The sequence below is a fragment of the Acomys russatus genome, chromosome 30 (genome assembly GCF_903995435.1).
Source record: "Acomys russatus chromosome 30, mAcoRus1.1, whole genome shotgun sequence".
Lineage (NCBI taxonomy): Eukaryota > Metazoa > Chordata > Mammalia > Rodentia > Muridae > Acomys > Acomys russatus.
Window position 1 is genome coordinate 393,065 of NC_067166.1, and position 21,797 is coordinate 414,861.

The following is a 21,797-nucleotide window of genomic DNA, read 5'->3' on the forward strand; positions in this document are numbered from 1 at the left end:
TAAAAGGTTGGAAAAAAATATTCCAAGCAAATGGTCACAAGAAGCAAGCAGGTGTAGCCATTTTAGTATCGAACAAAATAGACTTTCAACCAAAATTAATCAAAAGGGATGAGGAAGGACACTTCATACTTATCAAAGGTAAAGTCAACCAAGATGACATCACAATTCTGAACATCTATGCTCCCAATACAAGGGCACCCACATATGTAAAAGATCTCCTAAAAAAGCTTAAACCACACATCGATCCCCACACAATAATAGTGGGAGACTTCAACACCCCACTCTCACTGAAGGATAAGTCATTGAAACAGAAACTAAGCCGAGAAATAACATCATTAACCAATGCCATGGGTCAAATGGATCTAACAGATATCTATAGAACCTTTCACCCAAACAAGAAAGAATACACCTTCTTCTCTGCACCCCATGGAACCTTCTCCAAAATTGATCACATCGTAGGTCACAAAGCAAGCCTCAACAGATACAAGAGGATTGAAATAATACCTTGTATCCTATCAGATCACCATGCTCTTAGGCTGCAATTCAACAACAACAGAAATAACAAAAAGCCTACACGTTTGTGGAAACTAAACAACTCTCTGCTAAATGACACCTGGGTCAGGGAAGAAATAAAGAAAGAAATCAAGGAGTTTCTGAAATTCAATGAAAATGAAGAAACAACATACCCAAATTTGTGGGATACATTGAAAGCAGTGCTAAGAGGAAAATTCATAGCACTAAGTGCCTTTAAAAAGAAATTGGAAACATCGCACATAAGCATCTTAACATCACAACTGGAAGCCCTAGAAAAAAAAGAAGCAGAAACACCCAAGAGGAGTAGACGCCTGGAAATTATCAAACTCAGGGCTGAAATTAACAAATTAGAAACTAAGAAAACAGTCCAAAGAATCAACAAAACCAAAAGCTGGTTCTTTGAGAAAATCAACAAGATAGACAGACCATTAGCCAAACTAACTAAAAGGCAGAGAGACAGTATTGAAATCAACAAAATCAGAAATGAAAAGGGAGACATAACAACAGACACTGAAGAAATTCAAAGAATCATAAGATCCTACTTTGAAGGCATATACGCCACAAAATTTGAAAATCTAAGGGAAATGGACGATTTTCTTGATCAAGTTCACTTGCCAAAGTTGAGTGAAGAACAGATAAACAAGTTAAATAGTCCCATTTCCCCGACAGAAATAGAAGCAATCATCGATGGTCTCCCAACCAAAAAAAGCCCAGGGCCAGATGGTTTCAGTGCAGAATTCTACCAGACCTTTAAGGGCGAGCTAATACCGATACTCTTCAAGCTACTCCAAAAGATAGAAATGGATGGAAAATTACCAAATTCATTCTATGAGGCCATAGTCTCATTGATACCTAAACCTCACAAAGACTCAACAAAGAAAGAGAATTTCAGACCAATTTCTCTTATGAACATAGATGCAAAAATACTAAATAAAATACTTGCAAAACGAATACAGGAGCACATCAAAGATATCATTCATCATGACCAAGTAGGCTTCATTCCAGGCATGCAGGGATGGTTTAATATACGGAAATCCATCAATGTAATCCATCATATAAACAAACTGAAAATAAAAAACCACATGATTATCTCCTTGGATGCAGAGAAAGCATTTGATAAAATTCAACACCCATTCATGTTTAAAGTTTTAGAGAGATCGGGGATACAAGGCACTTTCCTCAACATAATAAAGGCTATATACAGCAAGCCAATAGCCAAAATCAAAGTAAATGGTGAGATACTCAAGGAAATTCCTCTCAAATCGGGAACAAGGCAAGGCTGCCCACTCTCTCTATATCTCTTCAATATAGTACTCGAAGTTCTAGCCAGAGCAATAAGACAACAAAAGGAGATCAAGGGGATCCAAATGGGAAAGGAGGAAGTCAAATTATCCCTCTTTGCAGATGATATGATAGTGTACATAAGTGACCCTCAAAACTCCACCAGAGAACTCCTAAAGCTGATAAACACCTTCAGCAAATTGGCTGGATACAAAATTAACTCAAAAAAGTCTGTAGCCCTCCTATACACAAATGACAAGCTTGCAGAGGAAGAAATTAGGAAAACCACACCCTTCACATTAGCCACAAGCAATATAAAATATCTAGGAGTTACCCTAACTAAGCAAGTGAAGGACTTGTATGAAAAAAATTTCAAAACTCTGAAGAAAGAGATTGAAGATGACCTGAGAAGATGGCGTGATCTTCCTTGCTCATGGATCGGGAGAATTAACATAGTAAAAATGGCCATCCTGCCAAAAGCAATCTACAGATTCAATGCAATCCCTATCAAAATAACTACACAATTTTTTAAAGACATTGAAAGTTCAATTCTGAACTTCATATGGAAAAACAAAAAACCCAGAATAGCTAAAACAATCTTGTACAATAAAAGATGCTCCGGAGGAATCTCCATACCTGATCTCAAACTGTACTATAAAGCAATAGTACTTAAAACAGCATGGTACTGGCACAGCAACAGGCTGGTTGATCAGTGGAATCGAATCGAAGACCCAGATATGAATCCACACACATATGGTCACTTGATTTTTGACAAAGAAGCCAAATCCATTCAATGGAAAAAGGATAGCATCTTCAACAAATGGTGCTGGTCTAACTGGAGGTCTATGTGTAAAAAAATGAAACTGGACCCATACTTGTCACCTTGCACAAAACTCAAATCCAAGTGGATTAAAGACCTCAACATAAAACCAGAGACACTAACTCACTTAGAAGAAAAAGTGGGAAAGAGCCTGGAACATATTGGCACAGGAGACAACTTCCTGAACAGAACACCAACGGCCCAGGCCTTAATGTCAACCATTAATAAATGGGACCTCATGAGGCTGAGAAGCTTCTGTAAGGCAGGAGACACTGTCAAGAGAACAAAGCGACAGCCTACAGACTGGGAAAAAATCTTCACCAACCCTACATCTGACAAAGGTCTAATATCCAAAATATATAAAGAACTCAAGAAATTAAACACCACCAAACCGAATAACCCAATTGAGAAATGGGGCTTGGAACTAAACAGAGAATTCTCAACAGAGGAGTATCAAATGGCTGAGAAACACTTAAAGAAATGCTCAACCTCCTTAGTCATCAGGGAAATGCAAATCAAAACAACTCTGAGATTCCATCTTACACCCATCAGAATGGCTAAGATCAAAAATTCAAGCGACACCACATGCTGGCGAGGATGTGGGGAGAGAGGAACACTCCTTCATTGCTGGTGGGAATGCAAACTAGTACAGCCACTTTGGAAATCTATCTGGTGCTATCTCAGAAAAATGGGAATAGGGCTTCCTCAAGACCCAGCTATTCCACTCCTTGGAATATACCCAGAAGATGCTCCAGCACACAACAAGAAAATTTGCTCAACCATGTTCATAGCAGCCTTATTCATAATAGCCAGAACATGGAAACAGCCTAAGTGTCCCTCAGTAGAAGAGTGGATAAAGAAACTGTGGTACATATACACTATGGAATACTACTCAGCTATTAAAAACAAGGAATTCCCGAAATTTGTGGATAAATGGATTGAGCTAGAAATGATCATAATGAGTGAGTTAACCCAGAAGCAGAAAGAATCAAATGGTATATACTCACTTATATCTGCATACTAGCCCAAGGGGCATGTCCCACGAAAGCCTTCACTTACCAGGAAACTGGGACAGAGGGGAAGGCATCCTATTGGGACTCTAAATGAGAGACGCATGGGAGAACAGCAAAATAAAAGGATCCAGAGGGTCCTAGAAATCTACAAGTAGAACAATATGATAGGCAGATTTGGGCCCAGGGGTCCCGCTCAAACTAAGGCACCAGCCAAGGACAATACAGGAGGAAAACTTTAAACACCTTCCCAGATCTAGCCAATGGTCAGAATATTCTCCACAGTTGAGTGGAGAGTGTGATACGACTTTCTCACATACTCTGGTGCCTCACATTTGACCATGTCCCCTGGAGGGGGAGACCTGGTGGCACTCAGAGGAAGGACAGCAAGTAGCCAAGAAGAGACTTGATACCCTATGAGAATATATAGGGGGAAGTAATCCCCCTCAGGAACAGTCATAGGGGAGGGGAATAATGGGAAAATGGGGGGGGGGAGGAATGGGAGGATACAAGGGAAGGGATAAACATTGAGAAGTAACAAGAATAAATTAATAAAAAAAAAAAAAAAAAAAAAGTAATAAATAAATAAAAAAAAAAAAAAAAAAAAAAAAAAAAAAAAAAAAAAGAACAAGAAAGGGACAATTGAATTGTAATCTGAATAAATTAATTAAATAAAGAGAGAGAGAGAGAGAGAGAGAGAGAGAGAGAGAGAGAGAGAGAGAGAGAGGAACAAGAAAGGGTGAGCTTAATAAGCAGTGAGTCTCAGAGGCTGAAAACACTCTAGGCCCAGGTTACCTTGTATGGAGGCTAGAAGCTTCCAGGACTAAGCATAGGCTGGCAGAAAGGAAGCAGTAAATCTCTAAGATAACAATTGAAACAGGAGAATAAAAGTTACTTTTACAAATTGCCGCTGCTGCTTCCCTGGGATCCAGTGCACACTGCTTCACCTTGCTAATCCAATCCGTATTCGGCTTGTTTTTCCCAAGAGCTGGTATTTGAGGGGCCTTTCAATATAAACACTTGAGAAATGTGTTGTTGTGCTAGTGTAATATAGAAGCCCATTGTTCTATTCAGTGATCCTCACACTCATCACAATTTACTTGGGCAATTCAACAATACCAATGGCCAGGCATCACCCCAACCCAATTGAATTTGTCCTCTGAGGATTCCAAGTAATTAAAATATGCTCCCAGAGTTGAGACCCACTACAGACCAATTGGAAAGAGCTGGCAAGCAGTTGCCCAATCCACGAGTCTTTTTTCTCTCTTCCTTTCCTTCTTTCTTTCTTACTTTTTTTGAGATTATAATAGTCACAGTTCTCCCTTCCTTTTCCTCCTTCCAAACCCCCCCATATACCCCTCCTCACTCTCCTTCAAATTCATGGCCTCTTTTGAGAGGCCATGTGGATGCTGGGAATTGAACCTAGGTCCTCTGAAAGAACAGCTAGTGCTCTTAACTGAAGCTACCTCCTCAGCCCCTACGTCCAAACTGTTTCAAGCAGATGGTTTTGATACATTTAATTGTTATTACATGTATATATGTACATGTATGCACAGTCCTAAATAAAACATGGTCAGTCAGCCTGTATAATGTTACTTGTGTGTTTTCAGGGCTCACCACTTGGCAGTAGACAAGCAATCAGTGTGCTCTTTGAGGAAGAACACCTCTCCCTCTCTCAGCCTTCTTCAGTTGCTTACAGTTCTTTGTGTGAGGTTGAAGCCTCCATCCACTTTGGCATGTCCCGTGTTGGGCAGCCCTTTTGGTAAGATTTTATGGGCATATCTTCTGACATTACCAGGAGACACAATCTCATAACAAACTCCTTGATCCTCTGGCTTTTACAACCTTTCCACCACCACCTCTGCAATATTCTCCGAGCTTTAGGTGTAGGGGTGTTTTGTAGATGTATTTACTGGGACAAGAGTCTGCGGCTGCATCTTGAATGGTCGTGGGTTTCTGAAGCAATCTTGATGTGTTGCAAATAGATACTTTGTTGATGGGAAGTAAAGACTACACTTGTCTGTGCACATAAAGACAAATGTTCATAGATTATTGTTAGAGATTATGCTGGTTTGGTAAAAATGTGATTGTAGATTCTCCTCCAATAACCATGACCTCACTAGCACTGAGAATTCCAGTACTAGGCATGGGTTATCTCTTCTTCAACAGGTCTTAAATCCAATAGGTATCTGTTGGTTACTGCCACGGCAAGTGTGCCACTACTGTACATTTAGGGTTATTGTCCTATGCTGGTCATTGATGTGGTTCATGGGTGCCACAGTTGGGTAGGAGTGTTGGTTGTTCCTGTCCTTTCAATGGTGCATGGCACCTTCTGCTACCATGAAAGCTAGTCCTGTGAATCTTAATCTTAATATGCATATACAGGTGGTCAACGAGCATGCTCGAATGGTGATCTTAATCTAATAGGTCATAGGTCAACAAAGCTAACTCTAAAATGCCACTTGCTAATGATGTTTGGTAAATAAGTTCCATCTGCTTGTTTTTCATCTCAGGAAACTATGTAGAGCCTTCACTCTGTCTTTCCTCTTGTTTGAAGCCTTCCTCCTCTGATACACTGACTTTAAGTTCTTAGTGGCCATTCCTTTGAGGTTTTCTAAAGCAGTTATTCCCTCTAACCATCTTTATCCTTTGCTACTTCTGCATACATTATGTTATCTGATGCTTGTAGCTGTTCAGAATTCAGACACAATGTTGCTTTTGTGACTCACAATGCAACCAGGCTACATAAATGCTTCTGAATTAATTGAAGCTTCAAATGTTTGACATGAATTGGCACAAAATATCCAATGGACTTGAAAATGCAAAACATTTTTTGTTGAGCAAAAAACAAAGTTTAGATAAACAAGGGAGTAGGAGAAAATGAAGCTTTAGCAATTTCTGTCCTTATTTCACTCTACAAGCACACTTAAATTTTAAAAAACTATTCTGTACTCTTATACTGTAGCTTGTTTGGAGTCAGGCAGGACTGACCTGAGTCCAGACTGTTGTTTGCCATGACCACTGTCCTGTGCATTGCTCACATCTTTAAGAGATGCCAGCATCACTTTTTACCCAAGTCTTGATGATCAACAATGTCTGCAGTCATTACCAAATGTCTGCTGGGAAATAAACAGAACTTTCTTTGAGAACTCTTGACTGAGAGCAGTGAAGTGTGGCCCAGCTACCTTGCTTCCCAATATATACTTTAAGAATAATATTAGTAGCACATACAAGAGAGAATAGCAATCTGTGTTCTGAGAAATATTTACTAAGGATTAAAATAAAATATTTTCTTTTTATGATTTAGCGGTCATGTCTAAGTATATGTTATATATCTTTGTATTTGCCAGATTGATCATTCTTTTTATACTACAGAAATATGCTGTGCACATAAACCATTTTAAAATATGAATATATACATATGACTCAAAAATACAGTGATAGTAATTCCACAGAACAAAAGAATATATGCAGGGCAGAAATTACTAAGACACAGTAACACCTGAGTTTTTTTTTTTTTCCTTAATGATTTCACCCAACCTCTTTATATAAAATATTCTGTCTGGCCTGTCATAATCCCTTGACTAAGTACACTGCTTCAGGAAGCTATAATTATTAATCTACTGGCTTCCCATAATTGAGTGCTCAGATTATTGAATAATGCACAAATTAATGGATTTAGCACAACCCTAAAACCAAAAAAATGTGTATCATCTTAGTTAATTTTTTAATGCTGTGATAAAATACACTAATAGTAGCAACTTAGCAAAGAAAGGGTTTATTTTAACCTCATAGTTCCCACTTAAAGTCCATCAGTACGGGAAAGCCAAGCCAACAGAACTTGAAACAGCCAGTCCCAGGCATAGTCAAGAGAAGAAAATAATATATATGCTCTTCTTCCTTTCTTCACTCTTACACATTCAGGAGATGGGACTATCTACAGTGGGCAAGTCATCCTACTTCAATGAACATAATCAAGCTAACCCACCAAAGACTAAGCTAATCTAGACAGTCCCGAATGAGACTCTTTCCAGAAGATATTAGGTTGTGCTGACAATCAAAACTGATGTCACTTCTAATTTCAAGTTTTTAGTGACATCAGCTTGATTTTGGCAAAAGTATTGCCATGCTTTCAGGCTTACACTGTAATGTCCCCACACTTCTTTCTCCCATTGTTCCTGGCTAAGAACCTGACATGTGAATTCCAGACAAGAGACCCCAGTAGTAGTAAACAGAATGCCTTCTGACTCTCATAAAGGAAAGCATGATATAACCTAATGGCTCCTAAATTAACTGTCAAATGCTAACCATGAAAGCCACAGGGAACATTTAAAAATCCAATGCCCAGGCAATTAGATTGTTAACCCATAAATTACTAACAGAATTTTAAAGGATGGCACATAAGCATCAACATTTGCTTAATTCGCCAATACATTCAAATACTTAAATTTTATTCTGTCTGTGGATTCCTTACTAGGAATTTGAATTTTTTAAATTTTTTATTAATTTATTCTTGTTACATCTCAATGGTTATCCCATCCCTTGTATCCTCCCATTCTTCCCTCCCCCCCCCATTTTCCCATTATTCCCCTCCCCTATAACTGTTCCTGAGGGGGATTACTTCCCCCTGTATATGCTCATAGGGTATCAAGTCTCCTCTTAGTAACCTGCTATCCTTCCTCTGAGTGCCACCAGGTCTCCCCCTCCAGGGGATGTGGTCAAATATGAGGCACCAGAGTTCGTGTGAAAGTCATACCCCACTCTCCACTCAACTGTGGAGAATGTTCTGTCCATTGGCTAGATCTGGGTAGGGGTTTAAAGTTTACCGCCTGTATTGTCCTTGGCTGGTGCCTTAGTTTGAGCGGGACCCCTGGCCCAAATCTGTCTATCATAATGTTCTACTTGTAGGTTTCTAGGACCCTCTGGATCCTTCTACTTTGCTATTCTCCCATGCTTCTCTCATCTAGAGTCCCAGTAGGATGCCCTCCCCTCTGTCCCAGTTTCCTGGTAAATGAAGGCTTTCATGGGACATGCCCGTTGGGCTAATATGCAGATATAAGTGAGTATATATCATTTGAGTCTTTCTGCTTCTGGGTTAGCTCACTCATTATGATCATTTCTAGTTCAATCCATTTATCCACAAATTTCGGGAATTCCTTGTTTTTAATAGCTGAGTAGTAGTCCATAGTGGATATGTACCACAGTTTCTTTATCCATTCTTCTACTGATGGACACTTGGGCTGTTTCCATGATCTGGCTATTATGAATAAGGCTGCTATGAACATGGTTGAGCAAATTTTCTTGTTGTGTGCTGGAGCATCTTCTGGGTATATTCCAAGGAGTGGAATAGCTGGGTCTTAAGGAAGCCCTATTCCCAGTTTTCTGAGATAGCACCAGATAGATTTCCAAAGTGGCTGTACTAGTTTGCATTCCCACCAGCAATGAAGGGGTGTTCCTCTCTCTCCACATCCTAGCCAGCATGTGGTGTCACTTGAATTTTTTGATCTTAGCCATTCTGATGGGTGTAAGATGGAATCTCAGAGGTGTTTTGATTTGCATTTCCCTGATGACTAAGGAGGTTGAGCATTTCTTTAAGTGTTTTTCAGCCATTTGATATTCCTCTGTTGAGGATTTAGATCCAAGCCCCATTTCTCAATTGGGTTATTTGGTTTGGTGGTGTTTAATTTCTTGAGTTCTTTATATATTTTGGATATTAGACCTTTGTCAGATGTAGGGTTGGTGAAGATCTTTTCCTAGTCTGTAGGCTGTCGCTTTGTTCTCTTGACAGTGTCTCCTGCCTTACAGAAGTTTCTCAGCCTCATAAGATCCCATTTATTAATTGTTGACATTAAGGCCTGGGCTGTTGGTGTTCTGTTCAGGAAGTTGTCTCCTGTGCCAATATGTTCCAGGCTCTTCCCCACTTTTTCTTCTAACTGACTTAGTGTCTGTGGTTTTATGTTGAGGTCTTTGATCCACTTGGATTTGAGTTTTGTGCAAGGTGACAAATATGGGTCCAGTTGCATTTTTTTACACATAGACATCCAGTTAGACCAGCACCATTTGTTGAAGATGCTCTCCTTTTTCCATTGAATGGATTTGGCTTCTTTGTCAAAAATCAAGTGACCATATGTGTGTGGATTCATATCTGGGTCTTCGATTCGATTCCATTGATCAACCAGCCTGTTGCTGTGCCAGTACAGGAATTTGAATTTTAAAGCCCTAACAAACCCATTTAGAATTTCTTCAGCTAAGTGTCAGTGAGGAACTTTTCATATGGCCAAGGGATTGAGAAGTGTTTTGTGCAGTGAATTATAAAACTCTGTTCCCAGGACAGTTGAGGGCTAGATTAATAATAGTGGCTTTAAAATTGTAAAAGTGACTGTCCAATAGAAGATAACAAGAAAATTCAAGTTGCCTTATACTTAATAAACTTTATAACTTCTTGCCTTATATGATTTAAGTATTTTTACCAAAACAACTATATTTTTATTGGATATATTAACAGAATAACTTTACAAACAGACGTAACCGACACTATATCTTTAATCTCAGTATTTGTAGTTTCATTATTGTTTGGCAGCTAAATAGACTTAAACACAAAATGTCTAGCAGATCTTTTCAACTCCATTCCTGGTCATTATATTGTGTATAAGCAGCTTAGTTGAAGACTTATTTGCCATAGTTTAATAGACTAATATTCCTCAAAGACAGAATATTTACTGAAGTAGAGCTTTCTTTGAGAGAGGAATTAGTGAGTATCTTCAGCTCCTCAGAAGAACGCTCTGGAAATGGCACAAACACTCTTCAGAAGGGTCTGTTGGCCAAAAATCAGAGGTTTCTGTGGGAAGACTCCGACAGGATGAATAAGGAACATATTGCTCTATGTGTAAGTGCACAGTACAGACCTGCTAGGTAGCAGGCATGGAATAAATTCAGTCAATCCAGTGTCCTCAGCACTGAGTATGAACCCAGGGAGCCACAAACACTCACACCACAAGACTTTTACACTACGTTTTCTTTCAAAAGGTAAAATACTAAATCAGGATTTCAACCGCCCAGTCCATTCTTTTAAGAGCAGCTTTGGATTAGTGCAGGAAACTTGACTGTGCTTTTGGTAAAAGAACTTGGACACATGAAATTTGAGTTCTGCACTATTCCTTTTTCATGTGATTTTCCTAAAAACAAATACAGCCGACAAATCCACCTTGAGCACACAGTGGCACTCTAAACATCCCTGAGACCTTTTGAAGGCCCACCCCCACAGTATCTGCATGAACTACAGGTAAGTCTCCCCTGATATGCTTCTTTGCACATTTGATCCATTGTGTGAGCAATGGATTCTCAGAAGTACAGAGAGAAAGCATTTGCTTGAAATCCCTTGTTTTAATGTAAAACTTAACAATATAACAACATCTCCCATCACTTGTGTCCTCCCATTCCTCCCCCTGTGAAATCTTGGTAAGATTGAAGATTGTAACTGAGGGTGTGGGAATGGAACCCAGGTGTCTAGAATCAAAACTGATGTTGCCAGATTCTACCTAGCATCAATGAGTTATTTTCTGGTACTTTCCATCAATTGTTCAGGTGACACTCAAGGCAAAGAATTCTTATTATTTTTAATACACCATGCCATTCAGGGCCCAGGGAGGGTCTGCTCAAACTATAGGACTAACCAAGGACAATACAAGTAGAAAACATCAAACCCCTACTCTGATGTACAGGACATTCTCCACAGTTATGTGGAGAGCGGAGACTGACTGACATGAATTCTGGTGCTCCATATTTGACCACCTCCCCTTGGTGGGGAGGCCTGATGGCACTCAAAGAAAGAATAAGCAGGCTACCAAGATGAGACTTGATAGCCTATGACCATAAAGTGGGGGAGGAGGTCCCCCTCGATCATAGACCTAGGGGAGGGGAATAGGGTGGAAGTGGGAGAGAGGGAGGAATGAGAGGATGCAAGTGATGGGATAACAATTGAGTTGTAATCTGAATAAATTAATAAAATTTAAAATTAAAAAAGAAAGAATTACAAGCCAAAATTAATTTTCAGCTTTTCTAGAAGGAAGATTAGTTCCATAAGTATTATTTCTTGATGTGAAAGTGGTGAGTCATTAGATAATCAATTTACAAGGTTGCAAGCTACATTTTATATGTGTTTATGGCATGTGTATAAATACATTATAAATAAGTGTGTGTTATATAACTGTATACAATTGGAACTTATTCAATACAGTGAGATTCATAACTTGAGACATTTTCATTTTATATACATGTACTATCAGAAACATATAGAAATATATGCATATGGGGAAATCATATAAAAAATTTCTTCCCAGGGGTCACTTTTTAAAACTTTGAAAGCCGTGGGTGTAGTAGTTGAGAATAAAGACTGAAACATAACTGCTTGGTGGCAATTGGGGCTGTGCCACTTAGTGAAGTGACCCTTATACTTGTTGTTTTTCTTCCCTGTGCCTCAGTTTCCTTATCTACAAAGTGGTAAAGATAGCACCTTCTTGTGCAGGACAGTAACTGTCACATGACTTTCGAGGCACTTAATGACGGTTTGTCACCTCCCCACTTCAGTTCCACCGTGAACCTAGATAAGGATCTTGCAAAGCAGGGACACGGAGTGCAGCAACTTCTTCCTGTCATCATAGTGTCAACTTCATGTACTCACTCACTGAGTCTTTAAGAATCACAAATGTTTTCTATTCTGTAGTACTGCCTGACCCAAATATAAATGCTGAGTACTGAACTGTTCTTAAATCATGGCTACATGGACGCTAATCAGCCACCCAGACCCTGTGAAGCACAGAGAAGTGGAAGAGCTCTCTGCTGGAATCGCCCTCTCTCGCTTACTACTGTGGAAGGAACATTACAATTTCACCACATTTGGCCTCGACTTGTATGTTTATGCAATCCTCACAGCATATGAAACCATTTGAGTTGACAGGAAGTACTTCCTCACTTTGGCTCACGTTCAGCAGTAAAAATTCCTTCCAAAGAGCAGGGAGATTGGCTGTCTTCATATACAGGTTCCTTGTCAGAACCTAGATTTGCCATAATGAGTCAAAAGCCACCTGATCTCATGGTGTGTTATGTTTATAGTATTTTCCTCCTCACTTTTCATGCTTTATTACCACACAGACACTGATTTGGTCTTACAGCTTCAGTCATCATTTAGGATGGAAGTCATATTTGAAGATCATTTATTTGTATTTTGTGTGTGGTGATGAGGACCTATTCCAGAGCATCATATAAACCAGGCTCTACCACCGAGCACCAGCCCTGAAACCATTTTTCCCAGGACATCTTTGTACAAGTTTAACTTGTTGATTTTTCTTGATCATGTTAAGGAATGTTATCTTTTTTATTAAAAATAAAATTTTTCATACAATATATTCTAAGTTTCTCTTTCCTCTCCTCCCATCTCCCCACCCATCCAATTTCATGCCTCATTTCTGTCTCTTTTTATAAAACAAATAGGAAAATTTAAAAAAACAAATCAACAAAAACAGAATTTTCAAAAATAAAGAAGACATAAGAAACACAGATGCACACATAGATGCAACACCCTCCACAAAAAAAAAAAAAAAAAAAACACCTCAACATTGGTAACATAGTATACAAGTATACAGGCGAAACAATGGTAAGGTTTTTTAAAAAAATGCCCAAAGCAATATGAGATGAAAAAGTCTCCAAAAGGCCATTGAGTTCATTTTAGGTTAGCCATCTAATGCTGGACATGGGGCCTTCCCTTAAGTATGGTTTGTGTGCCCAGTGGGGTTCCACTGAAGAAAACAAAGCAGTTATAAATTGGAGATAGTTTCTTGGTGCCCAGTTCTCCCTTTCCGTGCTGAGACCTCACCTGGCTTGGGTCTGTGTAGGTCCTGCACATGCTACCTTAGTCTCTGTGAGTTCATATGGGTATCAGGCCTGTTGTGTCAGGAAGACACTCTTTCCTTGGTATCATCCATCTACTCTGGCTCTTACAAATCTTCTGCCTCCCCTCATAGCTCTGAGCCCTGAGGGGAAAATTTGATGAAGACATCTCATTTAGAACTAAGTACTCCAAGGTCTCTCACCCTCTGCACATTATCAAGCTGTGGGACTCTGTATTTGTTCCTATTTGCTGCAGGGCGAAGCTTCTCTGATGATGGCTAAGTGAGAGACGGATCTGTGGGTATAGCAGAATGTCATTAGGAGTCATTTTATTGCTATGTTCCTTTAACAAAGCAATAGTATTTATTTTTTCCTAGGTCCATAGCTTATCTCGTCTCAGGTTCTCAACCACCCTTGCCATTCATGTGCAGTGTAAGGCATGGGTTTCATCTCATGGAGTAAACCTTAAATCTAAGCACATAGTGATTGGTTACCTCCACAATGTTTGTATAACTATTGTGCTAGCATATCATGCACACAGGTCGCCACTGTTGGCTGAAGTATTTGTAGCTAGGTTGGTGTTTACTTTTCTCCTCTGGTAAAGTACAGAGTCCCTTCCAGTACCATAAACACTGTCAGTAGAGTGAAGGCTCTACTTAGACACCAGCTCAGTGACTCTGTGTTCAATGAGATATGTAAGTATTGTCTTCGGTAATAGGGCCTAACAATCAGTTTGTGGAAAGCAATCAATGGACTTGTTATTTTTGTCTTGGTTTGTTTGTTTTGTTTGTTATTTGTTTTCTTACTTTCCTTATTGTTTGTTCACTGCCACACTAAAGCAAGAGGAAGTTGTCAACTGGTTGGCATTACTGTAATCAAGGAGAAAGACTTTCCCTTCTGCTTGCCATCCCCACAAAAGGTAGCTCAATCTTCCTCTTTGTGTTAAGAGGTGACAAGTTGGAAACAGATGGTTTTCAAGACATGGAATAGGGAGAGTCTCTACTTAAGGACAGACAACAGCTGGTTGCTTCTCAGTCCAACATCTGTAGCTCTCAGAAGAAAATCATCCTTCCTCATCAAAGCCTTCTTTCTCCCCTGTCTTCCCTTTGCATTTTAGTTCCTCTCTTTTCCTTCTACTTAAGCCCCAGACCCCAACCACACTTTGGGGAACTGTGTGCTATTTCATTTAGGATCTGTTCCTGCTGTGTTGTGAGTCAAGGATAGAAAAGCATCTTGGGAAATTAATCCTTCAACATAACAGCTGTTTGATGTGCTCTGTCTGGGGACTGTCTGGGAGATCACCTTCCTCCAAAGGGAGAACCACCAAGCAGCTGTGGAGGACGCTTACTTAAGTCATGCAGTTCATTTGACCTCCAAACCAATCATGGCAATGTCGGGGTGACACGCTGTAAGCAGCACTCTTTCTCCAACGTTGTAGGCTTGGATCCAATACCAAACTTCATGAACTTTTAAAAACTTTAATACAACTCTCCCTGAAGTTTCTAAATAAATGCAATAAAGATAGCACCATGTCGTCTTGATTTTTGTTGTTAGTGTGTGCTCTGTTGGATATTTAGACAGAAGTATCATTAAGATATACAATTTTGTGCAAAGATTTTTAAATAGCTTTCCTAATCCAAGTTTTCATGAATCGTTATTCTAAGAAATGTTTTTGAGTTGAAAAAAGTGACCCTAATTGAGGCTTCTGTGTATATACAAAGTGCTGGCACATAAGTCTCCTGGAGCAGTAGAGTGAATACAGCCATGCAAAAGCCACATTTTTGGGTCTCATGTAAGTTTATCTGCAGCGGTGGTTCTCAACCTGAAATACATATTGCAAAAGTGCCCTGCCCCCAAGGAACTTTTAAAAGTCACATTCCCTACACTGTACCTCCAAAGAAACCCAAATCTCTAGAAGTAAGCAAAGATGGGGCTGGAGAGATGGCTCAGCAGTTAAGGGCACTGACTGCTCTCTTCCAGAGGTTCTGAGTTCAAGTCCCAACAACCACATGGTGGCTCACAACCATCTATAATGTGATCTGATGCCCTCTTCTGACCTGCAGGTGTGCATGCAGGCAGAGCACTGTATACATCATAAATAATAACTTTAGAAGTAAGCAAAGACGTGTTTTAAAAACATCTCCGTTTGTTCCAGCATGGAAAGCTGGAGATTTCCAGGTTACTGCTTTCTGAGAGTGGAATAGGAGGATGTCTAAGCTTGTAATTCCCAGCCCTCTTCACCTCAGATTTTTTTCCAGGAAGCAAAAGGCAATCTATAGGCACTAATAAATGAAGTGTATATGTAAAGGTTAAATATGATGTCATAGGAAACAGGATGTAACTAGTAATAACAACTAAAATAGTGACGTAACTCTACATGGGACTCCTCATCTTTTTGTTTGTGTTTTTTTTTCCCTTTTTTTTTTTTATTAATTTATTCTTGTTACATCTCAATGTTTATCCCATCCCTTGTTTTGTTTGTGTTTTTAACTCCTTTTAAAAACTCCATGCACATATACAATGTGTCTTGGTTATATCCATTCCCAAATCCCTCCCTGCCTCCAGCTGTTCCTCCCCTGCTTCCGCTTACCTTCCATCTCTCTCCCAAGTTTTGTATTAGGGTCCTCATCTTTCAAATGAAGGCTTTGGGGTCTGAGGAGGTGGCCAAGTGGTTAAAGTGTGGATTCCCAGTGCCCACATGAAAGTCAGGTCTGTGGTATACATCCCCAGTCCTGGTGCTGGGAGGGAGACAAGCAGACCCTCAGGCTTGCTGACCAAGCAGCCTATGTGGATGGCAAAGTCAGTGAGAGACACTGTCTAAAACACGAGCTACGAGCCAGAGAGGAAGACACACACATGCACACAAACATACTGAACACATACACATGTGTATGCATACACACACACACAAAGCCTGCAAAGAAATGCAAATGAGTAACGATGATATTCTAAGATCTTTGACTACAAACAGTGTTAATGCTCACATTTCTTCAGGACATGGGACATCGTCAGTTGCAACACTGATTTGTACACGTGGGAATTAATCTGAGGGACAAAGGTTGAACTCTCTTGTGGATTGCAACATTCTTTTCAGGATGCTGTAAGTGGGTATTGAACAATACCACCTTTAGGCTTAAGCATTGTTCCTTAGGGCCTTTCCCTCTCTGCCCATTACCTCACTTCTAGTCTAGGCATGCCTTCCACATGAACTACCTGTCCCTGAATGCTCTTCTCTAGCTCTGGATCTTAAGCGGGCCCTAAGGGATAATGCTGGCAATGAAGGCACAACTGTTTGGCTTCGGAATTAATGACTGACAGTAGCAAGCAATAGATGCTTAGAAGACGAGCCAGGACAACACTTTTCCAAATGTTAGCACCACATACCTGAGAGGGAAGAGGCTGGCTTGAGCTTTCCTTCTTTACACACTTCACGTGTGTGCTTCGTGGGACCCTCATATGACCCTCCTAACTCCATGTGTGCCCTTTCTCTTTGTTCTGCAGATCCTTCTGGGGAGCTTCAACTCAAGTGCCGTTCTCCTGAGCTGGAGACATTCACATGCTACTGGACAGAAGGAGATAATAAAAAGTTAAAGAACCCGGGAACTACTAGGCTGTACTATTATAAAAGGTGAAGGCTTCCTGCCCTTCTGACTTTTTCCTTCATTGATTTGTCAGTGTGGATTGTGTGGAGAGATTCAAATTCAAATTATGAGTGAGAGTATGTGGGCATGCCCATGCATACATGTGAGTGATATGTGGAGGCTGGAGTGACATTTGAACTGAAGTGCTCTCAGAGACCTCTCTAATATAGCATGTTAAATTGAAGAAAGAAATGAAATGAGGAAAATGGTGTGTTTGAGGAAAGGCTGTGGAGGTGCCATGCAGATGCCATGCCCTGAGGCTATGTTGGTTTGTTTGAGAACGAGAAGAGCTTGTACAGATGACATGAGACTGAAACTTGAGAGGGTGACATGAGAAGGAGTCAGATTTCCACTCAGGGACTGTGACAATGCTTATAGTCCAGGGAAGAACACTTGTGTTTTTTGGAGGCGGGGAGTGTGTTTTAATAGCTTCCATTATTTGGTTTCTATATAAGAACAGACCATTGTCTTAAATTAATTAATCATACTAAATGAGGGAACTTGCTCTTTCATGTTTATCCACAGCCCTCTAGAATAACACTTGATGAGGAAACAAACATCTAAAAATGTGGTCATCACTGGTAGTTAAGTTTCATTCCTATGCAATTTCTTCCTTTTCTCTTCTACCACTTTCAATGCACACTATAACAGTATAATTCATGGGGCACACTGTGAGGATTTAATATATCAATATGAGGTGAATTATCAAGTCAGGACAATTTGTGTGTCTATCACTTTGGGTATTTATCATTTCTTTTTGTTGGGACCGTCCCAAGTCCTCTCTACTAAATATTTTGAAATACATAATTAATCATGTATAGTCACATATAATCAGCTATAATTTCTGTCCTGCTGTTCACTTATAGTTTTGTAGCTGTACATTATATTATGGTACACTATGCTGCTATAGTATTCTACACTACAATAGCACACTATAGCACACTATACAGCACTATAGCACTTATAGCACCACTGTGCTATAGAACAAAACTTCACATTTTCACCTTTTTAAATGTCAGAGTTAAATATTTTCTTGCCTCTTTTTCCACACAAACCCTCAGACAAGGCCTAAGACAAGCTGTAGTGTTAGTGAGGACCCTTTATCTTAGGCTCTCATCCAAGGATCTGAGAAGGATGCATTTCACTCCATAGACCACAACAAGAAAGGGGAGGAAGATGCAGGGAGCAGTTAGTCCAAGCCAGTATCCTGAAGTCCATCCTGGCTTCAGCCCTTGCTCACCAAATAGCAGCCAGCAAATTAGTTAGCTGAGCTGCCTCCCTTCTGAGAGTAAGATAGTAAACTTAGCTCATAGATTCTTAGGACAATTTTTGTTAGATGGAAAATGCCTGACATAGTTCATTCTATATAGTAAGTACATAATTAATCAATAGCAGGTTTTCCTAGTATATAATAATAATTTAAAATAATAATGATATAGAGCCCGGATTTCTAAGCTACAAAAATGACTTTTGATTTCTTATTGCTTGTGATTATTGATAGATTATAAGAACTTTCTTATGCCTACCTGATTGTTTAATTTACAGATAACAAAAGTTCTAAGCAAACAACCAGTCTGGCCCTATGTACCTTCTAGTTATAAGAGGCATAACAGACATACCCTCTCCTTCTGAAAGCACATGGAGATGAGGTAGTTTGGCACCAACTACATCACTTACTTACCTTAATATTGATACTAGAGAGAGGTATGGGACAATAAAGCAGAGGCAGATAGATAGATGATAGATAGATAGACAGATAGATAGATAGATAGATAGATAGATAGATAGATAGATACAGATAGATAGATAGATAGATAGATCACAGATAGATAGATAGATCATAGATAGATAGATAGATAGATAGATAGATAGATAGATAGATGATAGATAGATAGATAGATAGATAGATAGACAGATACTCAGACACAAAGCTAAGGTGTTTGGGAACACTTTTCAATATGTATGAATTGGTTCTGTTATTTCTAAAGTGAAAAGAGAGAAACTCGCTGGACTCCGTCTTTAAACCTTGCTTCAGCAGCTCAGACAACCAGAGCCATCAAAACAAGTGAGAAGTTTGTCATGCAGGCACTGTTGACCAAACTGGTGCAAGGGACAATGGGATATCGTCTTGAACTAGTCCCACTCCAGGAAAATGATTTTCCACCCTCATAGTATTCACCTAACCTAACTGTAGGGCAGAAGATAATTCCAGACATACAAAGCCCTCACAAGCATCCTTGTGTCTTTCTTCCTCCCATCAGAGCCACAGTAGCTATGTCTGCAGGCCTCCTATGCACATCCCAATCTTCCCAGCATCCCCATTCTGCACTCAAACTGGAAACCAACAAGGAGTCTGCTGCAAGCATGACCAGAGGAAGGGAAAATCTCAGTTTCAGAAGAGCATCCTTGTTTTAGCCCTAGTGGAGCCAAGAATGCCAGGAGGAAAAATATCCCCGCCTCCTTAAATGAATGCAAACAAACTCATGACCAAGTGCCAACCCAAACACCTAAAATGAGGATTTCATGTTTTCTATACAAAAACATAAATGCTTTGGACATCCTAGCCAAACCCACAAAAGCCCTCTGCCCTGATTATCCAAGAATCAAGTGTAGAATCAAGGATTCGCGTATCAGAATGAGGCTGCACTGATCCATGAACTCTCAGCACCCACTTGCCCAGAGACAAAGACACAGAGAAGACTTCCACCTCTGGTTATTATTCCTGAGAGTTTGTTCCTAGGCAACCCCTGAAACTATAAAACCATGTCTTTCATCCCTGACACAATACTGCAGCATACTTTAATTCAACACTATAGTCTGTGGAGGCAGAAAGAATCAGGGAGTGTGGTGGTGTAATCTGGCTGGTCTTGGAATTCAAAACATACAAGGATCTAAGCACATCGAGCTGTTAATATGGCAGAAGGGCACAGGCAGGTGTGTGTTCTTGGACCTGATCTTAGCCAGGTAAGCTGGCAGAGGAGATGGCCCGGCTTAGGAAAGCAGCTGATTCAGAGCAGTCTCTGATACCCTGTGGTTGAGATCCTACCAAACCCAGCCTCTGCACTTAAAGGTGACTCAGCTTGCATGCAATTTAGAAGCATGGCAGAAAGAGGCACTGGACAAGTGTGGAGGAGCTTTATGAAGGCTTCATGGGAGCCATGCAGAGCCTGCCAACATCAACCTTGTGGTTTTAATCTTTTTACCATTTATTGTAACTCAAAAAAAATTTTTTGTATCACCACACTTCCTCTTAAAGGACTTGAGACCCAGTTCACTGGGGTGCAGGTGTGAAGACTATTCTGCCTCCTTTGCCAAAGGAGGTTGGATGGATGTCCCTTCCTGAAGTTTATGCCAGACAGAGGTGGGCTGTAAGTATGACTATGGGTTCAGGGACTCCACATGATCCAGTGGCTCTTGGTGAAAGGAGCTGCTCATGGTGGTTAGCAGCTGGCATCCCTTAGTTGGAATTGATTTAAACTTTGTGGGACTGGAGTTTGGTTTTATTTTTATGACCTCTTTGCTCTTTGTTTTCACTCCAATACAAACCTTTAGAGAGAAATGCTACTTTCACTCTCTTTTTATTTTAAATGAAATCGTGATGGTCCTTATTCATGTCACAAGGTAGTCTGGGGGTAAACTGAAAGAACTTCATTTTGAGGACTAAAAAGAAGAAAGTAGCTTCCTTAGCTCATCTTGTGTCATGTATAGAACACAGGGAAGACAGGTGACTTCATGTTTCATGAAGTTATTGGCTTTTTCCCTAGATTTACTAACTTAAGAAATACATTTTAGCCAGGTGGAGTGACATGCCTTTAGTCCCAGCACTTGGAAGGCAGAGGCAAGTAGATCTCTGAGTTCGAGGTCAGAGTGATCTACAAAGAAAGTTTCAGGACAGCTAGGGCTATACAGAGAGACCCTGTCTCAAAAATGAAAGAAGGAGACAGAGAAACAGAGACACAGGAACAGGGACAGAGACAGAGAGACAGACAGAGACACAGAAACAGAGACAGAGAGAGAGCACCCAAGACTGGGAGTTGAGTTGTGACCTGGCTACGCCTGATCGACATGCTTCACATTCAGACAACCTCTTGTAAGTCCTGTGTCCTGTGGAGCTAATGGGTTTAGAAATCCTAACCAGGGTTTTGCACACAAGCTCCTGAGAACATGGCCACTAATGTCAGCAAATGTAAGAAAACTTCATAGAAATGGTGGAGCAGGACACAGCTAGGTGGCTCCTTACAATAAACTCAGACCTGCTCACCACTAGCTGCCCTGAATCTTTGCACCATCCTAAAACTTACTTTTTAAAATAGACACAATTAATTACGTAAAGTACATTTGATATCTTCTTGGATATTGTTGAATGTCTAATTTTCTGGGCAATTTTAATTTAAAAAAAAAGTTTCAATTCACTCTTAGTTTGAATGTCAAGATTAAACAAAAATATTACCATTCAGTGGGTCACCTGTCCCTGCTCTTCCACTGTCACACCAAGTACAATGAATGCGCACTCACAAACACACTTTATCTTTCCTTCTGCTTTGCTCCACCTCCTTTCCTTGTTATAGATGACTCTTCTTTCACCTAAGGACACGCAGCTTTTAAGAATCTCAATAAGAATTTAAG

The 21,797-nt window shown here is 40.0% G+C and overlaps 1 protein-coding gene across 1 annotated transcript in view; it reads left to right on the plus strand.

The window, feature by feature from the left end:
- Positions 1-21,797, plus strand: part of Ghr (growth hormone receptor) — a 243,728-nt gene that overhangs the window by 190,081 nt on the left and 31,850 nt on the right. The window contains 1 exon segment of the mRNA XM_051172293.1: positions 17,032-17,158. Coding sequence (XP_051028250.1) covers positions 17,032-17,158 — 127 coding nt within the window.